The sequence below is a fragment of the Echeneis naucrates genome, chromosome 19 (genome assembly GCF_900963305.1).
Source record: "Echeneis naucrates chromosome 19, fEcheNa1.1, whole genome shotgun sequence".
In the NCBI taxonomy this organism is placed as follows: Eukaryota; Metazoa; Chordata; class Actinopteri; order Carangiformes; family Echeneidae; genus Echeneis; species Echeneis naucrates.
Genome location: NC_042529.1, coordinates 16,456,135 through 16,480,035, shown reverse-complemented (window position 1 = coordinate 16,480,035; position 23,901 = coordinate 16,456,135). Strand labels below are relative to the sequence as shown.

General features: G+C 38.7%; 2 protein-coding genes across 4 annotated transcripts in view; one reads left to right on the top strand and one right to left on the bottom strand.

Moving 5' to 3' along the window:
- Nucleotides 1-16,616, bottom strand: part of jmjd1cb (jumonji domain containing 1Cb) — a 118,412-nt gene extending 101,796 nt beyond the window's left edge. For all 3 annotated transcript variants that reach the window (XM_029528302.1, XM_029528303.1, XM_029528304.1), the window contains exon 1: nucleotides 16,211-16,616. In XM_029528302.1, coding sequence (XP_029384162.1) covers nucleotides 16,211-16,366 — 156 coding nt within the window. In that variant the 5' untranslated portion in view covers nucleotides 16,367-16,616. The remainder of the gene's footprint in view (nucleotides 1-16,210) is intronic.
- A 6,816-nt stretch (nucleotides 16,617-23,432) lies between these two features.
- Nucleotides 23,433-23,901, top strand: part of reep3b (receptor accessory protein 3b) — a 31,660-nt gene continuing 31,191 nt past the window's right edge. The window contains exon 1 of the mRNA XM_029527076.1: nucleotides 23,433-23,776. Coding sequence (XP_029382936.1) covers nucleotides 23,745-23,776 — 32 coding nt within the window. The 5' untranslated portion in view covers nucleotides 23,433-23,744. The remainder of the gene's footprint in view (nucleotides 23,777-23,901) is intronic.

Genomic DNA, 23,901 nt, shown 5'->3' with positions numbered 1-23,901 from the left:
GAGAGTTCTCTACAGAAGCACAACAAATCTTCCCATGGGCCACAGCTTCTTCAGTGCAAAGTGAATTAATTGACCAGCAAGAAAATAATGCACTGACAGAGACTCAGTGTGACATTTTCCCCCTCTGGGCAAAGATGGCAAATGCAGCTAAATTCCCTCTGCTGCAGAAAATGGTACTTCACATTCTGACAATGTTTGTCTGAACCTACTACTGTCAATCTGCATTTTCAACAATGAATGTGGCGAAGAATAAGTACCGCAGTGGACTCACAAATGAGAACTTGCGTCAGTGTCTTTGCCTGGCCATCCCACCATTTGTGCCAAAGTTCAAAGCCTTGGCAGCAGACACAAGATGCCATTTCTCTCATTAAGCAGTTTTTTTTTTTTTTTTTTTTCCTAAAGGGACATTTTCTTTTATTTAATTTTTTGAGATGCTTGATTTACAGCAATGTATATTTCTTCCTTTTTTGTGGTTCTTTGTGTCTACTTTTAAAAATAAACTGTTCTTTAACCCTCTCCTGGTATATCTGTTTTGGATTCTTTGAAGGGGTTTTGTTTTGTTATGTTTAATTTCAGTACCCAATTGAATTTATGTCAAAAGAGAAATTGTATTTTATTGTAGAATATATTTTTGTTGTTGTTTTGAATGAAAATGACATTTAGTTTTGAAGCCACAGCCACACGTGCTATGACGTGTTACTTGGCCAACTTTAATAAATGGACATTTGACTCACTTTGACTCATTTCTATGTGGCCCTTTAAAATTTGTCTTTGAGTACCTTTGATCTATAGTATCACATATTATTTAATTTGCATCCTATTAATGCTATTATGTTTAGCAATACCCACACACAATCTAATGCCATTTCATAGTTAAGGTCTATACCATACTCTATTTTCACAAAGCTTACAATGGATTTACTGTTTGCTAAAAAGCTATAGCTTTTTTTCATTTCAACAAGTAAACCCTTTCTACTTTTGATAAGCGCATTTATGTTAAAATAAGCTAGCTAAGCTATACCAGTTAAACAGGATGTCTGAAAGACAAACAAGTATATAGACACTTTGAAAAGTGTCTCTCTCTCCATCATGCTAAGGCTGTCTTCGTGCTGTGAAATACTACAGAAAGGCGAAACACGATGCTCCACGGACATTAATGCATTTATACTTCAATACTCTAATAATAAAGTATGTATAAAACATGTGTATCAGGTCAATTGAAGTGTTTCAAGTACGTTGGTATTGGGTCAAAGCACTGGTCAAAGCCCCTTGATAAGGTAGTGTTGAATCAAAGTCAAATGCTATAGGCTGGATAAAGTTAATCACAAAATCAAAAAGTCTCTTTGCTTAAATTATTGTGGCAACTATATTGACATCACATGTATTTTTGTAATACATACATAAAACTTTAACATACATGTAATAAATAACCTTGAGACATGCAAGTGTTCAAGGGTAGCGCAGTGGAGGTGGGGTGACTAGTAGGGCTGGGCCATTTAAGAAAATATCCAATTGCAATTTTTTTGACAGATATTGCCATTGTGATTTGATTTGTGATTTTTACTTTTGTGTTTTTTCAACTACTGGTGAAGGGTTGTTGTATTTCCTCATGATATGGCTCCCAGTTATTACTGTCAAACACTGGGCAATAAAGTTGATGAGATCGCAGTGCACCTCAGACATGAGAAGGATTTATGAAAAAGTAACCCGATCTGCTTTGTTGAGACGTGGCTTCATGAGGACAGTATGGACATCGGGCTTGATGGCTATGCAGTTCTCAGGGTAGATTGCAATAAAACCATACTGCGATTGTCTGAAAGCCTCCCTTGAAATGTCATTGGGGAGCTCGAAAAATTGTCCTCTGGCATGTAAGCGTGAATAGTTGTTTGTCTCTATATGTTGACACTGCGATAGACTGGCAACGTGTCCAGGGTGTATCCAGTCCTTGCCCAATATCAGCTGGGATTGGCTCCAGCACCTCCCGCGGCCATGACAGATAAGTGGTATAGATAATGAGATGAGTATTTATACAACTCTCTCCCAAGTTTGCATGCAGTAATCAGAAGTAATTTGCAAGGAGTCTACTGTCCAACTCTGGTATATGTATGAATCCAGCAAACACCAAAACAACCAAAAGTACTCCTCAGTTTTCTTTAGCAAATAGGTTCCTATTCATTACACGTGTGCCAGAGCTGATATCATCTACTATTGCACATCGGTCTGTACAAGTTTGTAGTACTAAATGGTCTCAGCAGCTAGCACACACAGCTACAGTAAACCCAGAGGGTAAAACATGATTTTGTCAGTCACTACTGGCACAGTTTCAAGTCAGCCAAATTTCCTTAGAAGGCGAAAGCACATATCAGTATTGGAAAAGAAGCAGTATGTTTTGGAGTATAACTCATTGGTATCCACAAGGAAAAGACTGGTTCATTCAGGCCAATAGTGCACTATCGGACAGTGATGTTGGGAGCTGGAGCTGCTGTCATGATGTACCTATATGTGCAGGTCTGTTACAATTAGTGTTATCACACACAGGGTGTAGAGACTTTCAGATGGCTCTCAGGAAAGATCAGCACACACTATCACGCTTGCATTTCAACTTCTACAGGGTTTCAGCTGATTTGTCAATTTGGGTAGGAGCATGTTTGCTAAATGTCAAATAATTCTCGCTGATCGCATTAGACACTAGGATGAGTTACATTTATATTGAAAGACACCTACAAACTGAAATACTTCTAGCAAAAAAAGCATAATGAGAGCAGTGTTCTCTTTCATGAGTGCGTCTGTGTGCATGTGCTTGCGTGCATGTCTTTGGCAGCCTTACAGACATCTGCTGTGAAGGTCAAGTTTCAGTCTACATGGAACCAATCAATGGAGCCAGCACTAGAACACCCCTCCCCGCCTTCATTTGCTGTACTTGGGGGGGGGGGGGGGGGGGGCGGGGGCAGCAGACACACACACACACACACACACGCACGCACGCACACACGCCATTCACAAAGTGGTCCTGTGCACACTTTACATCTGTATGCCCAGTTCAAACACACACACACACACACACACACAATAGCATGCCCTCAAACATATACACATAGAGATAAAAAAAAAGGCACCATACACGCAGAGTGGCACATGTGCAGAAGAAACCTTTCCCTAGATTCTCAAGGAGCAATCTCATGTTGCATCTCTGCTCTTGCTGAACAAAAGTTTCACAGGCTGGCAGAGGTAACAATTCTAATTCAGGTGGACTACACGTGTTTTAATTAGAGGCATTAGTCCTGTGCTCCTCATTTTAGTAAATGAAGGTTCTAGAATTTTCTTTAGCAACAGAAATTAAGACCTAGTTTAAAGACATCTTTGGGCCTGAATTGAAATGAGTGACCCCATGATTGGATCTCATGTTTTCAATCTTAATACCAGGCCTAAATAGCGCCAGAGACACAAACACCAAACATGGTAAACACAGCATACATCCTGGCTGAACACAGAATCCAAGGTGGCAGCATGAGAAAGGATGACCACAACTTTAAAGGGTTACGAATATTTCACAAAAATCACACAAAAAAAATTCATTTAAATGTATAAAAAAATTTGCTGTTCAGCATCCCTAACTACCTGCATTTTTGTCAGCTCAGGGACAAAGACCAAGAAGTTTGACGTGGGGGCATTGTGACAGGGATGTCAATATAAAAAAATTACTTGTAGTGATACTGCACAGTTTAGTATGGTCTACGAAATGAGAATGTAAGACTATAGACCAAAAGCATTACCATAATTTCAAAAGTAACTTGGACCGATTGTCCAGAAGATTTCTGCCACCTTTTATGGTATGATTAAAGAGAGTTCAGAAAAAGTGTTACAACATGGTATAAATGAATTGATGTAAAAAGAGCGTGGGACAGTGGGCACAGATGCAGAAATTGAGAGGGACATGCCTTGTGTGTGCAAAGCATCAGCAACGCTGTTGCTAGACCCTAACTACCTGCATTTTAAGGGTTAGGGTTAGGGTTAGGGTTAGTTAATATGCGTACACAGGGTGGAGGTGAGAATCTGACGTTTGGGCAAGTCAGCAAGATGCTGTATTGGATGTTTGTTTGGTTTGATTGGTGGATTTTTATTTATTTTTTTGCCGTGACAAACTGCAGCAGAAACACTGCAGCTGTCTTAACTGAGAAGAGGTTTATACAGGGTTTTTTTTTTCCAGCAAAATATAAATCACCTATAAATCTGATTTTCTTTTTTTTTGGGGGGTCATATAAATCAAAAACATTACACAACAAATGTAACAAGGAAAAAGAAAAGCATCACAGAAGAGATGATTGCGCTTGCTGTGCTGCACTTTGTGGTAACAATGTCGTGCTGTAATGTCAACAGACACTTTGGACCTCACACACCACTACATCCACTATGTTCCTCAGGGCACATACACAAATATACAACCAGACAGCCAGCATGTGTAGTGTGCATTGATTGATTTTTAACCAATTGTTAGTTGATTAAATGTCATTTAACATTTATCTACTATACTGTGAACAACTTAATCCTTGTAGAAGGGGTAAGGGGGCGTTGAATTCAACCCAAATCTCTGCTGACATTCAGACAAATACATCCATCATAAGGTCAAAAAAGCTGCTCAACACCAATATCAATGAATCTACAGTACAGGCCAAAAGTTTGAACACACCTTCTCATTCAAATTAATAGGAAAGAGTGTCCAAACGTTTGGCCTGTACTGTACCTTATTCCAGAAAATTATCCCTAATGTAAGCTTCTCTGGTTGAAGGGTTGAGCAAGTTACATTTAAGTTCACAGCTTGGCAGTTACTGAGTATTTCCCTACTTGGATATAAGTAACTCCCCTGGCTTCATTAGGCTTCAATAAACCACGAAATTCAAAAATAATCATAAGCCTTGAATGTTTATTGGATTCATCACAGTTCTCCTGAAATATGTTTCCCAAAATCCTTTATGAACACATTAAGAAAATAAACCAATAACTCTTCCCATTCACAAGTCTCATTACACTGGAAGAATCCACCACTCCTCACAACACGAGTAGAAATGTGTGACTGTTCACAGCTCAAAGACACACCCAAAACACTTTTGTTTCATTATGTGTGTGTGTGTGTGTGTGTAGATTATTCCATGATACCACGTGTGGCTTTTCTCTCTAGCGTGCTAAGCAGTAAAACGCACAGAGTAGACAGACAAGATCTGCTCATCTGAGAAGCTCAGCAGCTTTGTTGCTGCCATTGCCAAGTGAGAACAACAGTAGTAATTGTACGTCATTAAAAAGACGTGATATGTGTTTAACAACAAATGTTATTGTTAGTATAATGCTGATAATCCAGTGAGGATGGGCAACACAATGGACCACCTCAACTTGCAAGCTGAAGGGTTTGTCAAAGCCCTTACAGTCCCTGACCTAAATATTATCAATAAAGTCCTTAAAAGCTGTGCATACAGCATAGCCCAAAAATCTCAAAAAACCTTCTTTTTTTTTTTAACCCTTTCCAGGTATGAAAAACATACCCCAAACCAGAACTGAAACACTCAGCAGCAGCAGGAAGTACTAACAGGCTGGGATACTCACCAGAGGGAGCATTACTAAGAAACAACCATGCAGGGAGTCCAAACTTGTGCTTCAAGCTATTTTTACTTTTGTAATTTTTAACAAATATGGTATCTTGTCATGCATCAAATTTATCCATGGGACTGCATATAACAAATAGCTATGGTACAATATATTTCAATAGAATGAATAAACTCTAAACCAGTGCTAGTGTTGTTTTTGGTTAAGTAATGGCTTCAAGGAAGACCGGGGTCTCTTGTGCAGTTAGGGGATACAATAATAACTGGTATAAACGCAAAGTTTACCTGGGGGGGGTGTTTTGAACATCGGCCGCATGCAGATGTAAGGCGCAATATGATCTGCATCTGAACAGTTCATGTTTGTCACCTTTATTTTTCATTAATTCTTCAAGTTTTGTGATTATATTTCAAGAACTGAATGGTACCAAAACATTTTCAGACTATATAATTACACATACAACTTGATGTTAAATAAAATGACTTCTCGTTTTCAAGTGTCAAATAAATTTTTATTTCATGGGTGACTGCAGGAACAACCGGCCGTTTCGATTGGGCTGGCTGATGTAGTAAGGACTCAGGCAGAATGGAGGTCAGCTTTGCTTTGACTGGGCAGTACATCAGCTTTGTAGTGGAACTGGTACTGAAAGTTGGTAAGCATCTGAGGATGTGGTACCAGCCTCCCATCTTGTTTTTTTTTAAGGTTTCTTTATGGATTTCCCATGACACTGTTGATCAGCATAAGCTTGCACCGTTAGCTCTGGTAAGGGAAAACGGCTGACCAGAAGTGACGTACAAAAGCACGGAAGTTCGTCACTATTTACTTGCGTGTTTGGAAATAAGGTGGATAAGGTCGACAAAAAAACCTGAAAAAACCTTTTTTTAAAGATTTTTTTTGTTTTGTTTTGTTTTTTCTGGGGGGGTAGTTGTTGTTTTCTTCACCTATATCTTTCTTTTCACAACTTGTACTTACAGCTCATCAGACGTTTACGTCTCCTCACATTAACAGAAAGTGTTATACATATCCATGCAATTTCATAAAAGCTGTCTAAATGTAGTTGATTTCTTGTGCTTTAGGATGAGGAAATAAAACACATGCACGCACACTCACACAGAGACAGACACACATGCACGCTCTTGCTCTCTTTTTCAGCATATATGAAAAGTGTGAAACTCTATGGAAGTTTACAAGCGCTCAGAAAATTTGCTAACTAATCAATAAGTCAAACTAGTCAAGAAAATATTGTAGCTGTAGCTTTGGTAAGGGATCAGTCATTTAAATCATGAACTGTTTCTGATGAAATGATGATATATGTTATAAAGTTAATGAGAATTAATTTAAGCCAAACAGCGATCAGCGCTTTATGGGAAAATAATCATTAGTTATCATCTATTATAATCATCTAGAAAATACTGCTGAGAAACGGGGAGGGTGCTAACAATGAGAGGAGCACTTCTCGTCTCTCAGGTAACAAGAGTTAACTTGTTTAATTACGGTTCACATTCCATCTTAGACATGTCAAATACCGAGTCTACACACATCCCGGCTGAGAGAATGAGTTTTCTCGGCCAATATGCACAGTAAAATTCAGCTGCTTTGCTACTGTGTAGTCAATTTATTCCTCATATTGCTTATGACTATAATACTTAAATACCTAAGTTTTTCTCATCATACTCTGCTTTATCAAGACTAAAGCCAATGAACTACATACTACTACTACTACAACTAACAAGTAATAAGATGCTATTGTACAGCACTATCAACACAAAACAACATCATGAGTTTTGCAACTTTCAATTTATTACAATTAAGGATCAGAATCAATGAATAATAATGAATTTGTATATAAAATATTGAATAGAAAGTAAAAGCCAAACAAAATAAAATGGTCCAATGATCAAGAAAGTGTTGTTAATTGGCAAAAATGCCAAACTGACAACCCGAGTCTGTATAATACTTCTCCATTATTTCCTTCCTTATATATTAATAACAGGCCATCTGCCAAAATGTATGTCAACAAATACAAGCTGCAAGAAGATGTCAGTTAACTCTATACCATCTGGAAAGAGTTAGTGAGCTCTTGAAGAACCAGTAAAGACAGAACAAAAAAGGGGGTGGGCAGAGGTAAATGACAGGAGCAATTTCTGAGATTTTACTTCTTCATCTTTGAGCAAAATAATTGTGACCAATTCACTCAGAAGAGAGGATATCTGTCAAACAGCCCCATAGTTGACTGGCTAAAGTGTGTCATCCATCCATCCTCTACTGCTTTTCCAATTCCGGGTCGCAGTGGGTGCTGGAGGCAATCCCAGCCAACATTCCGGGCGTGGGGTGGGGTACACCCTGGACAGGTCACCAGTCCACCACAGGGCCAACACAAAAAGACATACAGAGACAAACAACCATTCACACTCACATCACCTACGGACAATTTACAGTCACAGTCTTTATGGATTTGATAATTCCTTCCTTCAAATCTGTCTCGAGCACACACTGTTGACAGGAATGTTACTGAACTGAACTTTTTTGTAAATGAAATGTGAACTGAAAAATTAGATCTCTTGTCTTAAAAGGACTGAAGTCAGGAAAGCCATAGAAACCAATTTTGTCCCACACTCTCTCTGGTCAACAACTACTCCTCTGTCTCTTTCTAAGACTCACCAGTGGAATCAGTCTAATGTTCTCTATCATTTCCACATGATATAACTGCACACAACTCTTCTTTACTATGTAGAGTGGCAAACCCACTATAGGATTATATTCTATTTCATTCTGTGTTATAATATACTACTCCCTATAAATAATTATAACCAATTCAGTTCGAAGCCTCTGAATTCTGATATTTTGTTCAGGTAAACTCTATAAGGCGGTATACCAATAAACCACTGAGTGTTTATTGGTGAATTGGTGTTTATTGGTGTTTATTGTGAACACTGGTTACTTAACAATGAACACAGTCAAATCCTATTAATATAAAATATTATATATTCTATTTCATCTGCAGCCTGGTTCAGCTCCTGAAACAGACACCCAGTCATTTATGTGTTCATTTGTTCAAGACTTCTTCAGCCCTGTGTTGTTGTATTGTGCCATAATCCAGGACTGAAGGAGTTAAACCCTGTGCAGTGGGTGAACTCAAAGGAACTGGCGTTCACGTGGCTAAGCCACTGTTGCTATGGGAGAGAGGCCAGACAGAGGAGAAGAAACCCCTATCTCACCATCTCTCACATTCCCATTATCTATCTATCTATCTATCTATCTATCTATCTATCTATCTATCTCTCTCTCTCTGCCCCCCCCACACGCACCAAAGGACTAATGAGAATACACAGCTTTCTCTTTCTTTCTTCCTCTCTTCATTTTTCAAATAACATTCACTCTCTTTTGTTTCAGCTCTCTGAAACATCTCTCTCTCTCCCTTCATCTACACTCCTCACCTTCTCCATCTTTCACTGTCGCTTTCATATCAGAAAGCAAGTGATTCATGCACAGCACAAGGCCAGGCTGAAGATAGTGTGAGAATTTAAGCACATAACAGCAGCTACCTAATCTCTACCATCTTATTTTCCACACTGAATTTGTAATAGGAACTTTACTATTTTCACTAATTAAGAGTAGTATCTCACAGGCTGACGCAATGTCTTTTTTGGTTCATGAAACAGAGAGAAACAATGAATTAACCATCCAAATAGCTGCAGATTAATTTCACTAAGTTCAATACATTTGTAATCAACCAATTATTTATTTACAATAGTTTACTACAGGCTAAATAGCATAAAATGTCAGATTTTGACATATTAAATCTCTGTGTCAAAAAAAGAGCATTTGTATGATTATGATGATTTTCTTTCCAAATAGTCACAGTCACTCACATTCATCACTGAATACAAAGATCATGCATGGTTATGTCATGTTTAAAATTCCTCGTAATCAACATGATTCAATAAGATCCAATGAATGCAAAGGCGCAGATTAGAACAGGAGAACAGACAGAAACAGACATGGTCTAAAAGAACAGGTCATGATTGATTGGAACATGACAGAGCTGCACAGTGCAATAGACAGCATATGTCAAGATGACCAGCAGAACAGCAATAGAGGTCAGACAATGGCTGAAAGCATCGTTAATCCAATACTCTAAATGTCTGGCTATAGTTAGCAATACAGCCACAGCCCTGAAGACACTGGCACAATATGCTATTAATATTATTAATCATGGGCTTCACTATCAATCCTCAGTTTAGATTCAATTGAATTCAACTGTACTGCTATAGCACAGAGTAAAAATTACTGAGACAGTGAAATGTACTTAGTAGAAGGCACCTGACATAAGTGTAAAAATGTTGTGCAGGTGTAAGACAAAGTAACGCAAATAAAAGAAATTATATTGTTTAAAAAAAAAGCAGGATTTGAATACATTTCAACACTATAGGTCAGATATGTTGACATCATGAAAGCCCACCAATGACATTGAGGGCAGGAGTATAAATGTAATTATGCTACAGTGCACATCTATAATTATTAACAGGGGTATGCATATTTACTGGTATGTGGGAGCATGAATATTGCAAGTATCCCACCACCTCTGTGATTTCTTTCAACCTGAGGCACAGCATCCTCCAAAACCTTACTGAAATAGTGTGAGAATGTTCTCGGTGGTGCAGAAACACACATTCGTCGATGAAAGCTTAAAGTGAAATACATTACAAGGTCATCTGGTGTTAGTGAGGATGACAGTTACTCGGACAGGTAAGACAACATTCCTTTGGCAGCAGAATGCTTTACTTTTCCTGAGAGCAGTGTTCAAATACACAAATGAGACCAACAAGTCCAAGAAATTATATGGAATGAAATGATTCAGTGCAACTTGGTAGAGGACATTTATTTAAACACACTAGTGGGACTTCCCACCACAAAACAAAAAACAAAAGGCATTTTACTCTTTGACAGAGAATGCCAGTTTGAGCAAAAACCATATCTTATTTTCTCAGTTCCTCTGTCATAAAACAGTGATGGATAGATTTAATTCATGGCAGTTGCGAGCATGTTGGCTGTTTAAAGGTATGGTTGCGATAACAGCAGTCAAACAGGCAGATGTTTTCTCATTCCATATTCAGGACCCAGTCACAGTCTGTCTGGCCTTCATACTAAATGTTTTACTAACCGCTCTGGATCTACTTCTGTGGATAACAGCACAGTGAGCTATTGCAATCTCTCCCTATTCAATCACATATCAGATGTAAACTAAAATCACACAAGGGTATTTAATTTTGCATATTAAGGTATCTACCCTCTAACCATCTGAAAAGAGTTAGTGGTGCCAGTGCCAGTGGATAAGTTGAATTATTTGAACACAGTGATGATTCCAAATGTAAAAAGCATGCCTGACCCTTATCTCCTTCACTTCACTCCATAAACCCTTGTTTCATCTTACTGAATTGAGCACTTATTGTAATGTCACTTATAAGGTTAGCTTTTAAGGGGAAACAATTTGATGGCTATTGAAAAAATGTCTGTCAGATTTACCCTATATTATACAACAAACATTTTGTAAGCAATCAGTATCTCACTGGGATGAAATTTATTCTTGTGCGCCTTGGTAATCAAACTTAATTTTGTTGCAAAGTGAAAATAGCAAATATCATGAGATGAAATCACTTTGCACTGCCTTAATACTGCTTTGTATTCTGATAAAATCCTCAAAATCGGTGCTGTGTTGTGCACTGATTTAAAAATGGCTAAATGCCATACATGAAAGGGAAATCACCATAGGACAACAGATATAGAATTGAAATGAACTGAGATTTTAATAGACTCTGGTGCTTTGCAGTAAGCTATTTTGGTTGTAACCAAGCTTCACATGCGACTTCATGTATTTTTAGCATTGCAAGCTTTAAAATAAAAATTCCACCATAGCTAGCAATGAGAATAACAGTTGTGCAGAGCAGTACACCAGGAAACCACAGCAGCTGTTGTATAGTACAGCCTAATGCATTCCCAGGGTTATCTGGGAAGCCTGCGAGCCGAGAGGTTTTATGGCTGTATGCAGCACTGTGATGTAGCGGAGCTTTAGTGCACTCTGTGTTTATGTTGAAGAGATGGGGGAAGGGTACGTCCAGCCAGAAATCCAGCCAGCCCATCTTTGCTTCAGATTACATTTTGTTTCCTTAGGCACCACAAAACAAACCACTAACTCTCAGTGTATCCAGTTGCCCAAACATCACATAACCTGGGAGTCACATAGCAATACTGGAGCTCAGTGTGTGAATGTCAACCTGATAAATAAAGACTGATTATGTAATCATTCTACAGACAACATTTTTGTCCCTGACTGACTTTTGTCCCTATTGAAATTGACAACGATAGCTTTGGTTTCATTCTAAAAAAAAACATTAAGCCTCTAAAGGCCAGAGGAGCTTCTGTTCTGCCTGTAGATGCTAAAACAAAGACACAATGCACGTGGAATAATTACATAAACATTATAACATAACTGAAGGTTACTGATAGAGAATAAAACCCCTGTTTATCAATTCAGTTAATATATTATTTATATAAATCTCTTGACATGGCAATGTCAAGGTTGATGTCAAAGTCAAGTCATCAATGTGGATATTTGTTTGTTTCCAAAAAAGAAAGACAGAAAAAGTTGTTTTATGTGGTTTGATTAATCTGACTTAAAGCTTGAATCATTTGACAGCCCGAATATATATATATTTGTGTCTGTGTAATAAACCAAACAAGATTCAAAATAGGGTATTGTCAAATTCATTACATAGCACGTGTGTCGGTGTTAACATTAGAAGGCTAAAGTTTCTCTCCATGCTATGTTTATTCTCTATGTCTCTAGTATGCATTTCTACACTAAACAATGTTGCTATTCATAACGTAGCACACTCACAAGCAGCTTGGAAATGCTTGTAAGCTGGCTGAACTGCAGCACTGCAATAACACACCAGACTGTGTGTGGAAGGTTCTTCCCTGGTCACAGCCTGTCATTTTCTGCTGATTAGCCACATAGAGATGAACTTCAGGCCACAGCCCTAAAACAAACTGGCAGCAGTGCTACTGTAAACAGACGCACAAACACACAAACAGTGACACAGACACACACAGACACAGAGAGAGAGAGAGAGAGAGAGACAGAGACAGAGAGAGTGGACTGTTAAGAAAAACAAAGGCCCCTAGAGGCAGTGACCATTCATTGTGAATCAAGATGAGCATGGCAGATTTCTGCCTAATAGGTCAGCAAAATATTCTGCAAATGATGTTTTTTTTTTTGTTTGTTGGTTTTTTTTTTCTTCTAACAGTTTTTGGTGGGATTTCTGACACACTGATACAAGCTAAGGGTCTGCAAAAGAACTTGAATTCTGCTCACACTCTGTATGTCACAGATGTGTAGTGGCTCTCTCTGCCTTCTTAATCCCTGTCATGTATTTTTCTGTTTTCCATTTCACAATATATCCCTGCAGCAATCTCTTGACTGGAAAATCATTCACATTCCAATTAATGGAATAGTCTATTTTATATTTTATTCTCATGCACTGGAGCCACAAATAGATTTTAAGTAACTGTATGGCTAACGTTCAGCTCAGATGTACAAAAAGAAATCAGGATTCTAATCCTCTGCACATATCATTCATTCAGTATTATTAAGAAATGCTTGGATTGTGCGTCAGCCCATTTATTTTATCATACAACGTGCATCTTATTTGCACATTTACTAATTAGTTGTGAATTGCATAATGTGGACTAAGGTTTTACACAATAAAGCTGTGCATTTATGACTTAGCATTTAACATATAAGTAATATACCAAAAGAATATAGCTGGGCAGTGTACAGTTATTACCACTATGACTCTGTGTCATAACACACTGCCATTACTGCTTTCATTTATCCTATATAAAAGATTTGACAGTAAACCAACCCAGCAAAATACATTAGAAATTCAGATTTTTTCATTGTATAGTCAATATCAGATCTAATTCGACTAAACTGGTCTAATCTCCATGTAGACCAGATCTCTATTACTGGGCCAAGCTCACCAAAAATATATCACCCATGTTATAGCATAAGTACCATCATCAGAATATGCCACTGTTGGAATCATGGCAGACAACCATTTATCTTAGCAAATATCTGCCAAGCATTATAATTTTAATAATACAGTTGTATGAAAATGTGAGTGTACATACTCAAATATTATTCTGCCTTTGGGTTTATTACACTTGATCACCTCAGAAGCAACATGACTGCACTGTCTGATTTTTTCTGTGGCTTATGAAGTTCATAGTAAGTTCACACAAAATGTAACCCTGAACAAAACCACTACAAATCTTTGATTACTGTGCGAAGTAGCGAATAGTAATAAACGCCATTAAGTTCACTGATTGTAAAAAATGTGCAGAATATGCTGCACATCAGGCAGAATTTTATTACACAAAGGTAGATTTACACATATGCTGTCCAATTAACCAAACCCATTGAAATTGTTGATTAACTTTCTTCTCATCCACTGAAAAAAAAAAAAAATATATATATATATAAAATCTGTCCCACCAGAGAAGTTTAAATTTGGTTATTTTACATATTTGATGCATGGTAGGTAGCATTTTAAAACTAATATCCACATTAAGATTATATTAATATATCTTAACATATGTAACTTGCTTTTTTTTCCTCCCACTAATATTTACAGCTATGAACAAATAAGTGTAGTTAGTCCAAGCTATTAATCCAGAACAATATTGCACTACTGACCAGTCTGAAAACAGACAATTCACAAAGGGTTGACAGCTTGGCTTGACACACTTCTTTTAATCTAATCTCCAGTCCTTCTTGACTGTATTCACTGAGCTGGTTAAGCCCCTTGCTCGTGAGACTTTGCCCCACTGTATGGTATTAAAACAAGAACACCACTCATTACCTGAATTATATCATGCAAAATGACGAAGTCTAATACTTCAAGTACTACAAGATTGGCAGGGGATACGTGAAAAAAATATGTGTAAATGAGGGAGCATGAGAGTACACATGAAAGGTGTTCATTTTAAGTCACAGTATCCATAGAATGATCCAACCTTACTAATCCTTTAAAATTTGAACACCTTATTTAACTGAAAATTAATAGAAAGACATAAAACTGTGAAACAAAAAATTTACCAGTGACTGATTCTATAAAAAGCAAAAGAATTGGTCAATTTTACGTGAGGGCCTTTAATGGGTATGCTGGCGAAATTCCATCAGTTCAGTTAGACCTGATAAACATCCAAACACTTAACTAAAAACAAACCATACACCAACACCCTAACACAGACCAGCAACCATTCAGTGTTTAATATACATAATGATTTTGTGTCAAGAAATGGTGTGTGTGTGTGTATATATATATATATATATATATATAAAAGAAAAAAAAGAAAACGAGCTAGATAATCAAATCAGACCTGTGCTTGGGTTCAGCCAGTTATCTGCATAGGCTGATAGAAGGATTCTGTGAACAAAAGAAATGGGGAACAGGCACACTGTACAATGAGACAGTGCAGTGTATCAGCCAGCTTGTCATGGCAAATATTTCACTGTTTGCTGGGTTTTGCATGTGAACCCACTGTGAAAATACCTCTATTTAAGGAAACTGACCTATATATTACACAGATTTCCATCCATCACTGCCTATCTACTATCTGTATTGAGTACAGGATAATCAAACTGGAAATATAGCTGCTCCTGAAAGAGCTGAAGCTGACAACACTCATCTGACTTCAAATATTTTTGATGACTATAAATTTCCCATTGTTCCACCTGCAGCAAGCTAGTTTTATGTTTTTGCAAGTCCTGGCATTCCTGCCCATCACGAAAAGGTTGTTGTCGGCCAGAAAACCAAAGGTAGACTGGGGCTCATAAAGGCTAAATACGCATATATAATGTGGATTATGGTCAATAACCACGAGGTATATGGGGATTAGTTGAACGTAAAGGCTGTAACACGGAGTAAATATAGGAAGCAAACCTCACCTCCGTCAGCTGATTTGCAGTATACATCAGATTAAGCGTTCCGTTGCTTTGGACTCAAATTCCAGCACACGCTTTAACAAATGCAGCCTCTGTCATGCGACAACACAATCTCATATCAAATTTCAGGTGTCTGAATAATGGGAAATTGCCACTGTACGTTATGCTTTAATTCATGAAAACAATGTACCTACAGGGAGACTGCTGTTTTATTAGCGTTGACAAAATCTGAAAACAGGTTGGTCTTCCACACAGTGAATGTCTTGTGAAGGCGGCTGGTTTGGGAATATTCATGTAAATAAGAAGTGTACCGTCTGGATGAAGGAAAGCTTTCTGCTTTCCATAACCCCCTGGTGGTAGTCTGCCTCTCAACTTGCTTAAGTGGTCAACTAACTGGTCAAACATGTAAACTGAACGAAGACAAAGGTGTTGGTGAAAAACAATCCAAGCGACTTGTTAAGGTGGCCCTACTAACACATATCCACACTATGTTTCCGCCTGGCAAGCCTACAACATTGCCTCGCTGGCTAGCCACCAACCACAGAGAAATCCCCGTTTGCCTTACATGTAACAGAGTGAAGAGGAGCAGATAGAATGCGCTTCTCATACCGTAAGGTCGGGATTGTCGCTGTCACGATGGTTGACGGCTCGTATGACCCCGGACCTCCATGGCCACCGACCGATGTCGCCGATTTCAGGCGACTTGTCCCCGCTGACACAGAGGAACCGTTTCCCTACCAGCTCCGGCCGAGCCTCGACTGCCATGGCCCTTTGCTGGTTCAAATCCCCCCCACCCCCCCCCCCCCAGAAAAAACTTCCCAACAACGACGCCCTTACAGGCCTTTCATTTACGACATTAAATCAGCTCAAAGGAATCCACCGATATAAAGAAAATCAAAAAGGAAAAGTTATTTGTCGCCGTAGGCAGAAAAGCCGACCCGGGGTATTTAAATGTGCTGTAGTCTCCACCCGCTCGAGCGTCAGTCTATTTTCTCTCCGCTTGAAAATACGGTGGAACACTAGACCGCACCACCGCCGCCATCCATACTTGTGTTTCTCCGCTGGATCCCATGGCATTCACAGGACCATAGCACGCATGTGTCCATCCGCTAAATTATACCCCATCCGTACTATATTCGCCAAGCTTCGATTAAAGCTAAGGTGTTTGTAGAGCTGCCGCGATTACTAAGCAGTGTCAAATGTTGTCAACTGTAAAAGCACTACCTATATATTTTTTTTTTCTTTTTATATTTATTTATTTATTTATTTTTTGTCTTTCCCTTGTCGGAGTCAAATTCCAAGTATATTGGAACATATATTGGCACATACCTGGCAATAAAACTTTCTGATTCTGAATGCCACTGTTGGTACAATAGTGAGCAACAACGCTATCCCATGTAGCCTATAATAACAGGCTAGAAATAACAAAAAAAAATTATATTTATAATTGTGGCAGGTATTGAGTTGGTTACTTCCTAAATCCATCAACTGTCACCTTACTGCTGTTTGGGTCTGCACGCCATGATTTACCACGATGTTATTTTGGTAGTAATTTGTACCATTGTCATGCAATATCATCTATGTCAAGTCCCTCATCCTCCATTTTCAAGTCTGGATAATTTAAGAGACATTGTGTAAAAAATTAGTTTTAATTACTTGAATTACTATGAATAGGTTTTTTTTTTTTTATTATTTGTTTATTGTTAAATTAGTCCTTTATTCTGTGTAAAACATTTTACATCATGCAAGATATTATTCCAATGGCAGTGTAAATAGTAAAATTATAACTGACAGATCAGTGAATTAAATATCGGAATATAGTGGGAATGAAAGTCAAAATCAATCATAATTATTCATTTAATCCTATGTTAACATATTAAATATACTTTTGTTTGTTTGTTTGTCAGTCAAAAAAGCAAACATGTTTAGGTGACTTTCACAGAAACTTCAGAAGTATTGACATTTGAGAATATCACTAAAAAAATTTATAATTTAGCCAAAATGTTCATTTATAAATTTGCAAACAAGTGAGGGACTCACCTGCACCTTAACACAGAGAGGAATGAAGGCATGGGACATTTCCAGTACAATCTTGCAGTTTGACTTACAATTCCCAGTTCATTTTTTCAAAACTCTTCAAACACTTCTCAACAAATCTTTCAAAGGGGTGGCCAGATGGTGCCACTGAAAATCTTAGAGTGGCCCACAAAAAAACAACAGCCATAATTTCAGGAATTCTATCTTACTATTGTAGTATATAGACTTGTAGATAATTATGGGAAAGACTTTAGGAATTGCTTAATGATATACTTTGGTTTCCTGGGTTACAATTATTGTTAATAATGGTCTGATATGCATAGACTAATACTGGTGCAGTTAAAATTATCGGTTCCAGGTCAAACACTTGCTTTAGTTGAATCCTGTCTTACTTCTGTGGCCACTGTCTTTTTCTGGTCTGCTGCTGTCAGGTGTCCATCTTCACTGTGCTCTATTAGGGATGTTGTCTGAGCCTATGTATTTTTGTAAAGCTCTACCTCTGCCTGTTTCTCTGCATCCTCCTCCTCACTAAGCCTCTGCTGCTGCTCCTTTGTCGGGTCTCTCTCTCCTCTATAAATTTTTCTTCTTAAAATAAAAAAGGATGTCAGTAGATTTTTTTTCTTCATTGCTGCAAATTGGCATAACATAAATGTAACAACATAACTCAGTTCAACATGTCAAAAAACAAATAAAAAGCATAACGTGACAGCTAATGTAAGCAAGCTAATAAAATTTGACAATTTAAAAAGCAGATTTTAGGCCAGCTGCCAGTTCACTGACTACATACTTCCCCGTGTTATGTTTACTTAAGAAGCTGTGACTGAGATGACGCTCTCTGGGTATTAAGAGTGGCCAAGGGGCATGGCCTAACAGTGACTGATGGAAGGTCAAAAGCAGCCTGGCCATGCACTTGTGGAAACACATAACTGATGATAGAAACTCATCATGTATATGTGAACCAGGAGTGGGTTAAATCATGGTTTCCATGCCCTCTCCCCCGAATACAAATAATATTACATTCTCCATAAGAAAACTAAGTAACTGGAATGAAATTGACATCAGGTAGCATTACAGTATTGGTAACCATTTCTCAGCTTTGATGTAGAAGATTTCATTACAAAAACAAGACTTTTTTAAGTGAATTGTGAAACCAAAGCAAAAATTTATAATGATCTTTTCTGCCTTTTTTTTTCTGTTTTTCATTCCTCTTTGTCTCATGTGACCTGAGTGTGGTTATTTCTTCAACATCTTTTTAGTTTTCGTTCACAGTTTTCTTCTTTGTGTTTAGTTATTCTTCTTCCTATGTCATTCTATCAATGTCTCTCCTCCTCTCTTGTCCCACCCTGGAGGTCACACCAGGCCAATTGCTTTCTACACACTTCACACATACACCTCTACAACATCCTTTAGATCCCACATAACTGTGCAATCCACGGGAATACACGGAATACACACACACATCCACTCTCTTCTTCTCCTTCAATCACTCTGCTTTAGTCTCTCATTCACTGATTCTTTCTCTCTTGTTCCTTGCCAGCATGTGAGGCCTCAGTGGTGGTCATTAGTAAATCTGCTCTGAAAGAAAGACACTGACCATGTCAGTTGCTTTCAAAACTCTGGGAGAAACATTCCTATGATATTACAGAATCATTATGATGATTTATTATGAATACATTTTGTATCTCATCTAGTGTACTGGAACCAATTTTATCATAATCATATTTTAAATGCAAGACATTTGTTATCTGATTGCATTTCCTTCCATTCAATGCAATCATTGGTTTCCGATCATTTCCTTTTGAACATACATACATACTATAAACATATAAACTTGAAGTTCAGTTTGGTAGATTTGAACATGTGTTATATCATCAGATTCCAATTACTTAAATTACTTAAGGTCAAAATGCTAAACATTTGATAGTTCTAGAATTTTGAACATTAAGATTTTCTGCTATTTCTTCTGTTATAACGTTTAACCAAGGGATGAAGGTAAAAGGCAAAAAAGTCTGGAGTAGACAACTACTACATAAACAACTACCCAAATAGAACAAAGGCCAGTTGGATTGTTGTATTAGTTGGTAGTACAAAAATGACAACAGAGAGGGGCAGACACAAAATTATATTTAGATAGAGGGAAAATTGGCTGAAAAAACAGAAGTGGCATCAATAAAAAAACAACAAAATGAAACAACCGGAGGTGCAGTGGTGAAGTGATGCGGCGCTTAGCACTGTCACCTAACAGCAAGAAGGTCTCTGAATTACTTGTGAGTGTGATGTGAAATGTTGGCCATGTGATAGCCTGGCAAGTTTTCCAGGATGTATCCCCTCCTCACCCAATATCAGCTGGGCTTTGCTCCAGCTCACCAACAACCCTGTGATGGCTAAATTATGAATTAATTGTTAATGGATGGAAAAAGGGTAAAATACAGACTCAACCCATCTTTTAATTGGCATTTCCATCTTTCTAAAATACCTGTTAATGTTAGGGGGGGAAACTTTAAATTAAGACAAGCCTCTTGTAGACTTTTTTACTAGACATTGTCACACATCAGATGTTTCATTTCGTGAGGTGCATTAGGCTGAACAGGGATAAGTACTACCATAGGCTTACTGAATGCAAGTAATAACAGTGTTGTGGACTGAGTTTCAAATCAAATCAAATCAAATCAGATTTATTTGTATAGCGCCAAATCATAACAAAGTTACATCAAGGCACTTTACATATAGAGCAGGTCTAGACCAAACTCTTTATAAATTTATTTAAAGAGACCCAACAGATCCCCCGATGAGCAAGCACTTGGCAACAGTAGCAAGGAAAAACTTCCTTTAAGAGGCAGAAACCTCGAGCAGAACCAGGCTCAGGGGGGGCGGGCCATCTGCCTCGACCGGTTGGGTTGAGAGTGGGAGAGAGAGAGAGAAAGAGAGAGAGAAAGAGAGAGAGAGAGAGAGAGAGTGAGACAGGCATTGGAGGGGGGGGGGCAGGAACATGTTGCTGCATGGAGTTCATGGAGTTGAGCTGTAGTGCAGAATTCATGAAATATGGGACCAGCAGGTGTTGCAGGAACATGGGATGGCGATGAGTCACCACCTGCAGGATTCTTTTGTCTTGTTTTTGTGTAGTTTGGTTTTGGGTTGTTTACCTTTTTCTTGCCTCTCCAGCAGAGCAGGTGGTGGCTCTGGGGTGTGGCCAACCTACTTCTTCAGAGGAGCACAGCAGAGCACATCTGGGGCCAATGCAGCAATCACCACTCCAGAAAAGCCTGGTTCACCTCCATGCTGCTGCCAGATGATTCAGTCGCCAAGCCACGGTAGGGCCGACTCCAATATTGTAGAACTACATTATACTATATATCACATAGTTTTCAATGTTATGTTTTTCATGACATTGCATGTATACAATGGAAAATTGATGTGTTGCATCCTTTGTTCTCTTCTGTAGGAATGATGAAAACCCAAAGTAACTTGATTTTTATCTTTGGCTGATTTTCACAATGTTTTTACTCAATTAATTTCCCAGTGTGCATGTTCCTGAATAGATTTCACAACTTCATGTGCAATCATTGAGCATTTTGAGGTTAATATTAGGCAACTGAATCTTCGTGTGCAGGTGTTTTCTGTTCAGCTGTGATCCTGTGACATTGCCCCAGACAGGCTCTATGACCAGAGAGGCTCCACTGGGAATCTACCTCACACTGCTGCACACCACAACAGCCTTCATGAATAACAAGCAGCCATGAATCCAATTCCCCCTCCTCCTCCTTTGACACACACTCACATGCACAGAAATGCATATATCTGTATGTGGTCATGAACTTGAACATCTACATATATATAAATGCACAAGTTCACAGTTGCACATTTACAAGTCTGTACATTTGTGCTGACATATCATTATCTGCACACAATGAAACCCATGCACTCACAAAGAGATGGGTCTATTAAAGCTCACAGATAGGGTGATGTCTGCCAAGTGTTCTGTATGGAAACCTGAAATGAATGTGATTACATTCTAAAGACTGGTATGGTTTATGTCATGAGCAAGACAAAGTCAGGCCAAACTCGGCTATCCTGTGGTATTTTCCAAAGTCCTAAACTTTGATTTCACACATAATAATAAAATAAAAGAATTTATTTCTCAGGCAGACCTTTCACCCCCTGTATTTTTTTGTAATTTTTTTTCTCTTGTCTTCTGTATTTCAGGTCAGCTTGTGTGTTTGTAGATTTCGACCATAAAATATGTTGCACACAGAATATAACAATATAGGTAACTACAGATCAATGATATTACAAACAAAGCCTAAGGATTTGGGACAGATCCAATGGTGCATATATTGTACCAAGTATGAAGTGATGATCGAACGAAACACCCCCACCCCCACCCCCCCAAAAAAAAAGGTTTAGGGCTCTGGTCATGGGCTGAGAAAATTCACAATGAGTTACATATGGATTTATGAAGACAGGATTTATTTGTGCTTGTAAACGAAAAAGGACCCACTTAACCAGTGTGTGCTCTGATTAAAATGTCCACATAATCTTAATGGCCCTAAATGGCCTACAGTATATAGCCTAGTAAAAAAATGTAAAAGTGCATTTATAAATAACAGCTATAAAAACGACCCTTTCTTTGGTCGATTTGACAAATACATTTTCAATGACCTTAAGTGACTTTTCAAATCAAATCAGATTTATTTGTATAGCGCCAAATCATAACAAAGTTACATCAAGGCACTTTACATATAGAGCAGGTCTAGACCAAACTCTTTATAAATTTATTTAAAGAGACCCAACAGATCCCCCGATGAGCAAACACTTGGCAACAGTAGCAAGGAAAAACTTCCTTTAAGAGGCAGAAACCTCGAGCAGAACCAGGCTCAGGGGGGGGCGGCCATCTGCCTCGACCGGTTGGGTTGAGAGTGGGAGAGAGAGAGAGAGACAGGCAGGCATTGGAGGGGGGGGGGGGGGGGGGGGGGTGTAGGCAGGAACATGTTGTTGCATGCAAGTTCATGGAGTTGAGCTGTAATACAGAATTCATGCTATATGGGACCAGCAGGTGTTGCAGGAACATGGGATGGCGATGAGTCACCACCTGCAGGATGAGGACAGGGAGAGAGAGGAGAGGAACTGGGAGAGACAGAGACTTTGGCAGAACATGGTTAGTAGGTTAGTAAATGCAGTATAAATGCTTAGAACTGGGTGAAACTGTTGTTGTTGTTGTTTTTTTTTTTTTTTAAGAAGGATGGTTTTTATCAGCGCATGCAAGGAGGGAGTTAGAGAGAAAGAGGGAGAGGGGGAGAGAGGGTAACAGGGAGAGACAGAGAGAGAGAGAGAGAGAGAGAGAGAGAGGCTCAGTCCTTCCCCCAGCAGCTTAGGCCTATAGCAGCATACCTAAGGAGTGGAGGACTTTTTAACTGTACGCTCTGTTCTTGTTCTGATCTTGTTCAAATGTTGTTTGAGCAACATGAAATAAAAACTTAGACTGCCATGTCCCAATAAGCTTTTACTGTGTGCACTGGAATGTAAAACACCCTCCATGGAAACGGTCAGAAAAAAATGCTTCTCTACTAACAATTCCACAAAGCTGCCTGATAACGTCTCTCACTCATTGGCTAGAATTCACCACGATGCGACAACAGACCAATCGGTGCTCAAATTGGATGACTTTGAATCGTCATCGCTTACATTAAACGCAAAAATCACATTTTGGGTCCGTTGTAAACAGACTGAACTGGCCAATAGGAAGCTCGAGAGGCCGTGCTTTTCCCGATGACGTCAGCAGACTGTTGAGGGCCGTTCTGGTACCAGGAGCTGAATTGCAAAGCGGACAAGGAAGGAGGAAAGCAGGCAACTGAGTGAGGGATACAAAACAACGAGATTATATTGGACGTATATTGTTGCTTAGCTATGTCTAGAAAGGCAGGACAGTGAGATCTAGTGTCTTCAAATAGGTGTATTGGGTGATGTTCAGTGAGCTATCTGGCTGTTTCCGGGATCGTTCATCGAAATTTTGGCGTAAGAAGTTCACAGCGCTACGGCTAGCTGTTAACGTTATCCCCGGGGGAGATTCATACCGCTGAAACAGAACGACTCTATACCAACTATCAGCATGGTGTCCTGGATGATTTCGAGAAGCGTTGTGTAAGTACAAACATAGTAAAGAGCAATGGAAGTGGCGTGCAAAGTTCTTTACCTTTTAGAGAAAATTTGGGCTGCTTGGTGGAATTGAGCCCTGCTAGCTTGCTTGCCTAAGTGTTCCCGTACTT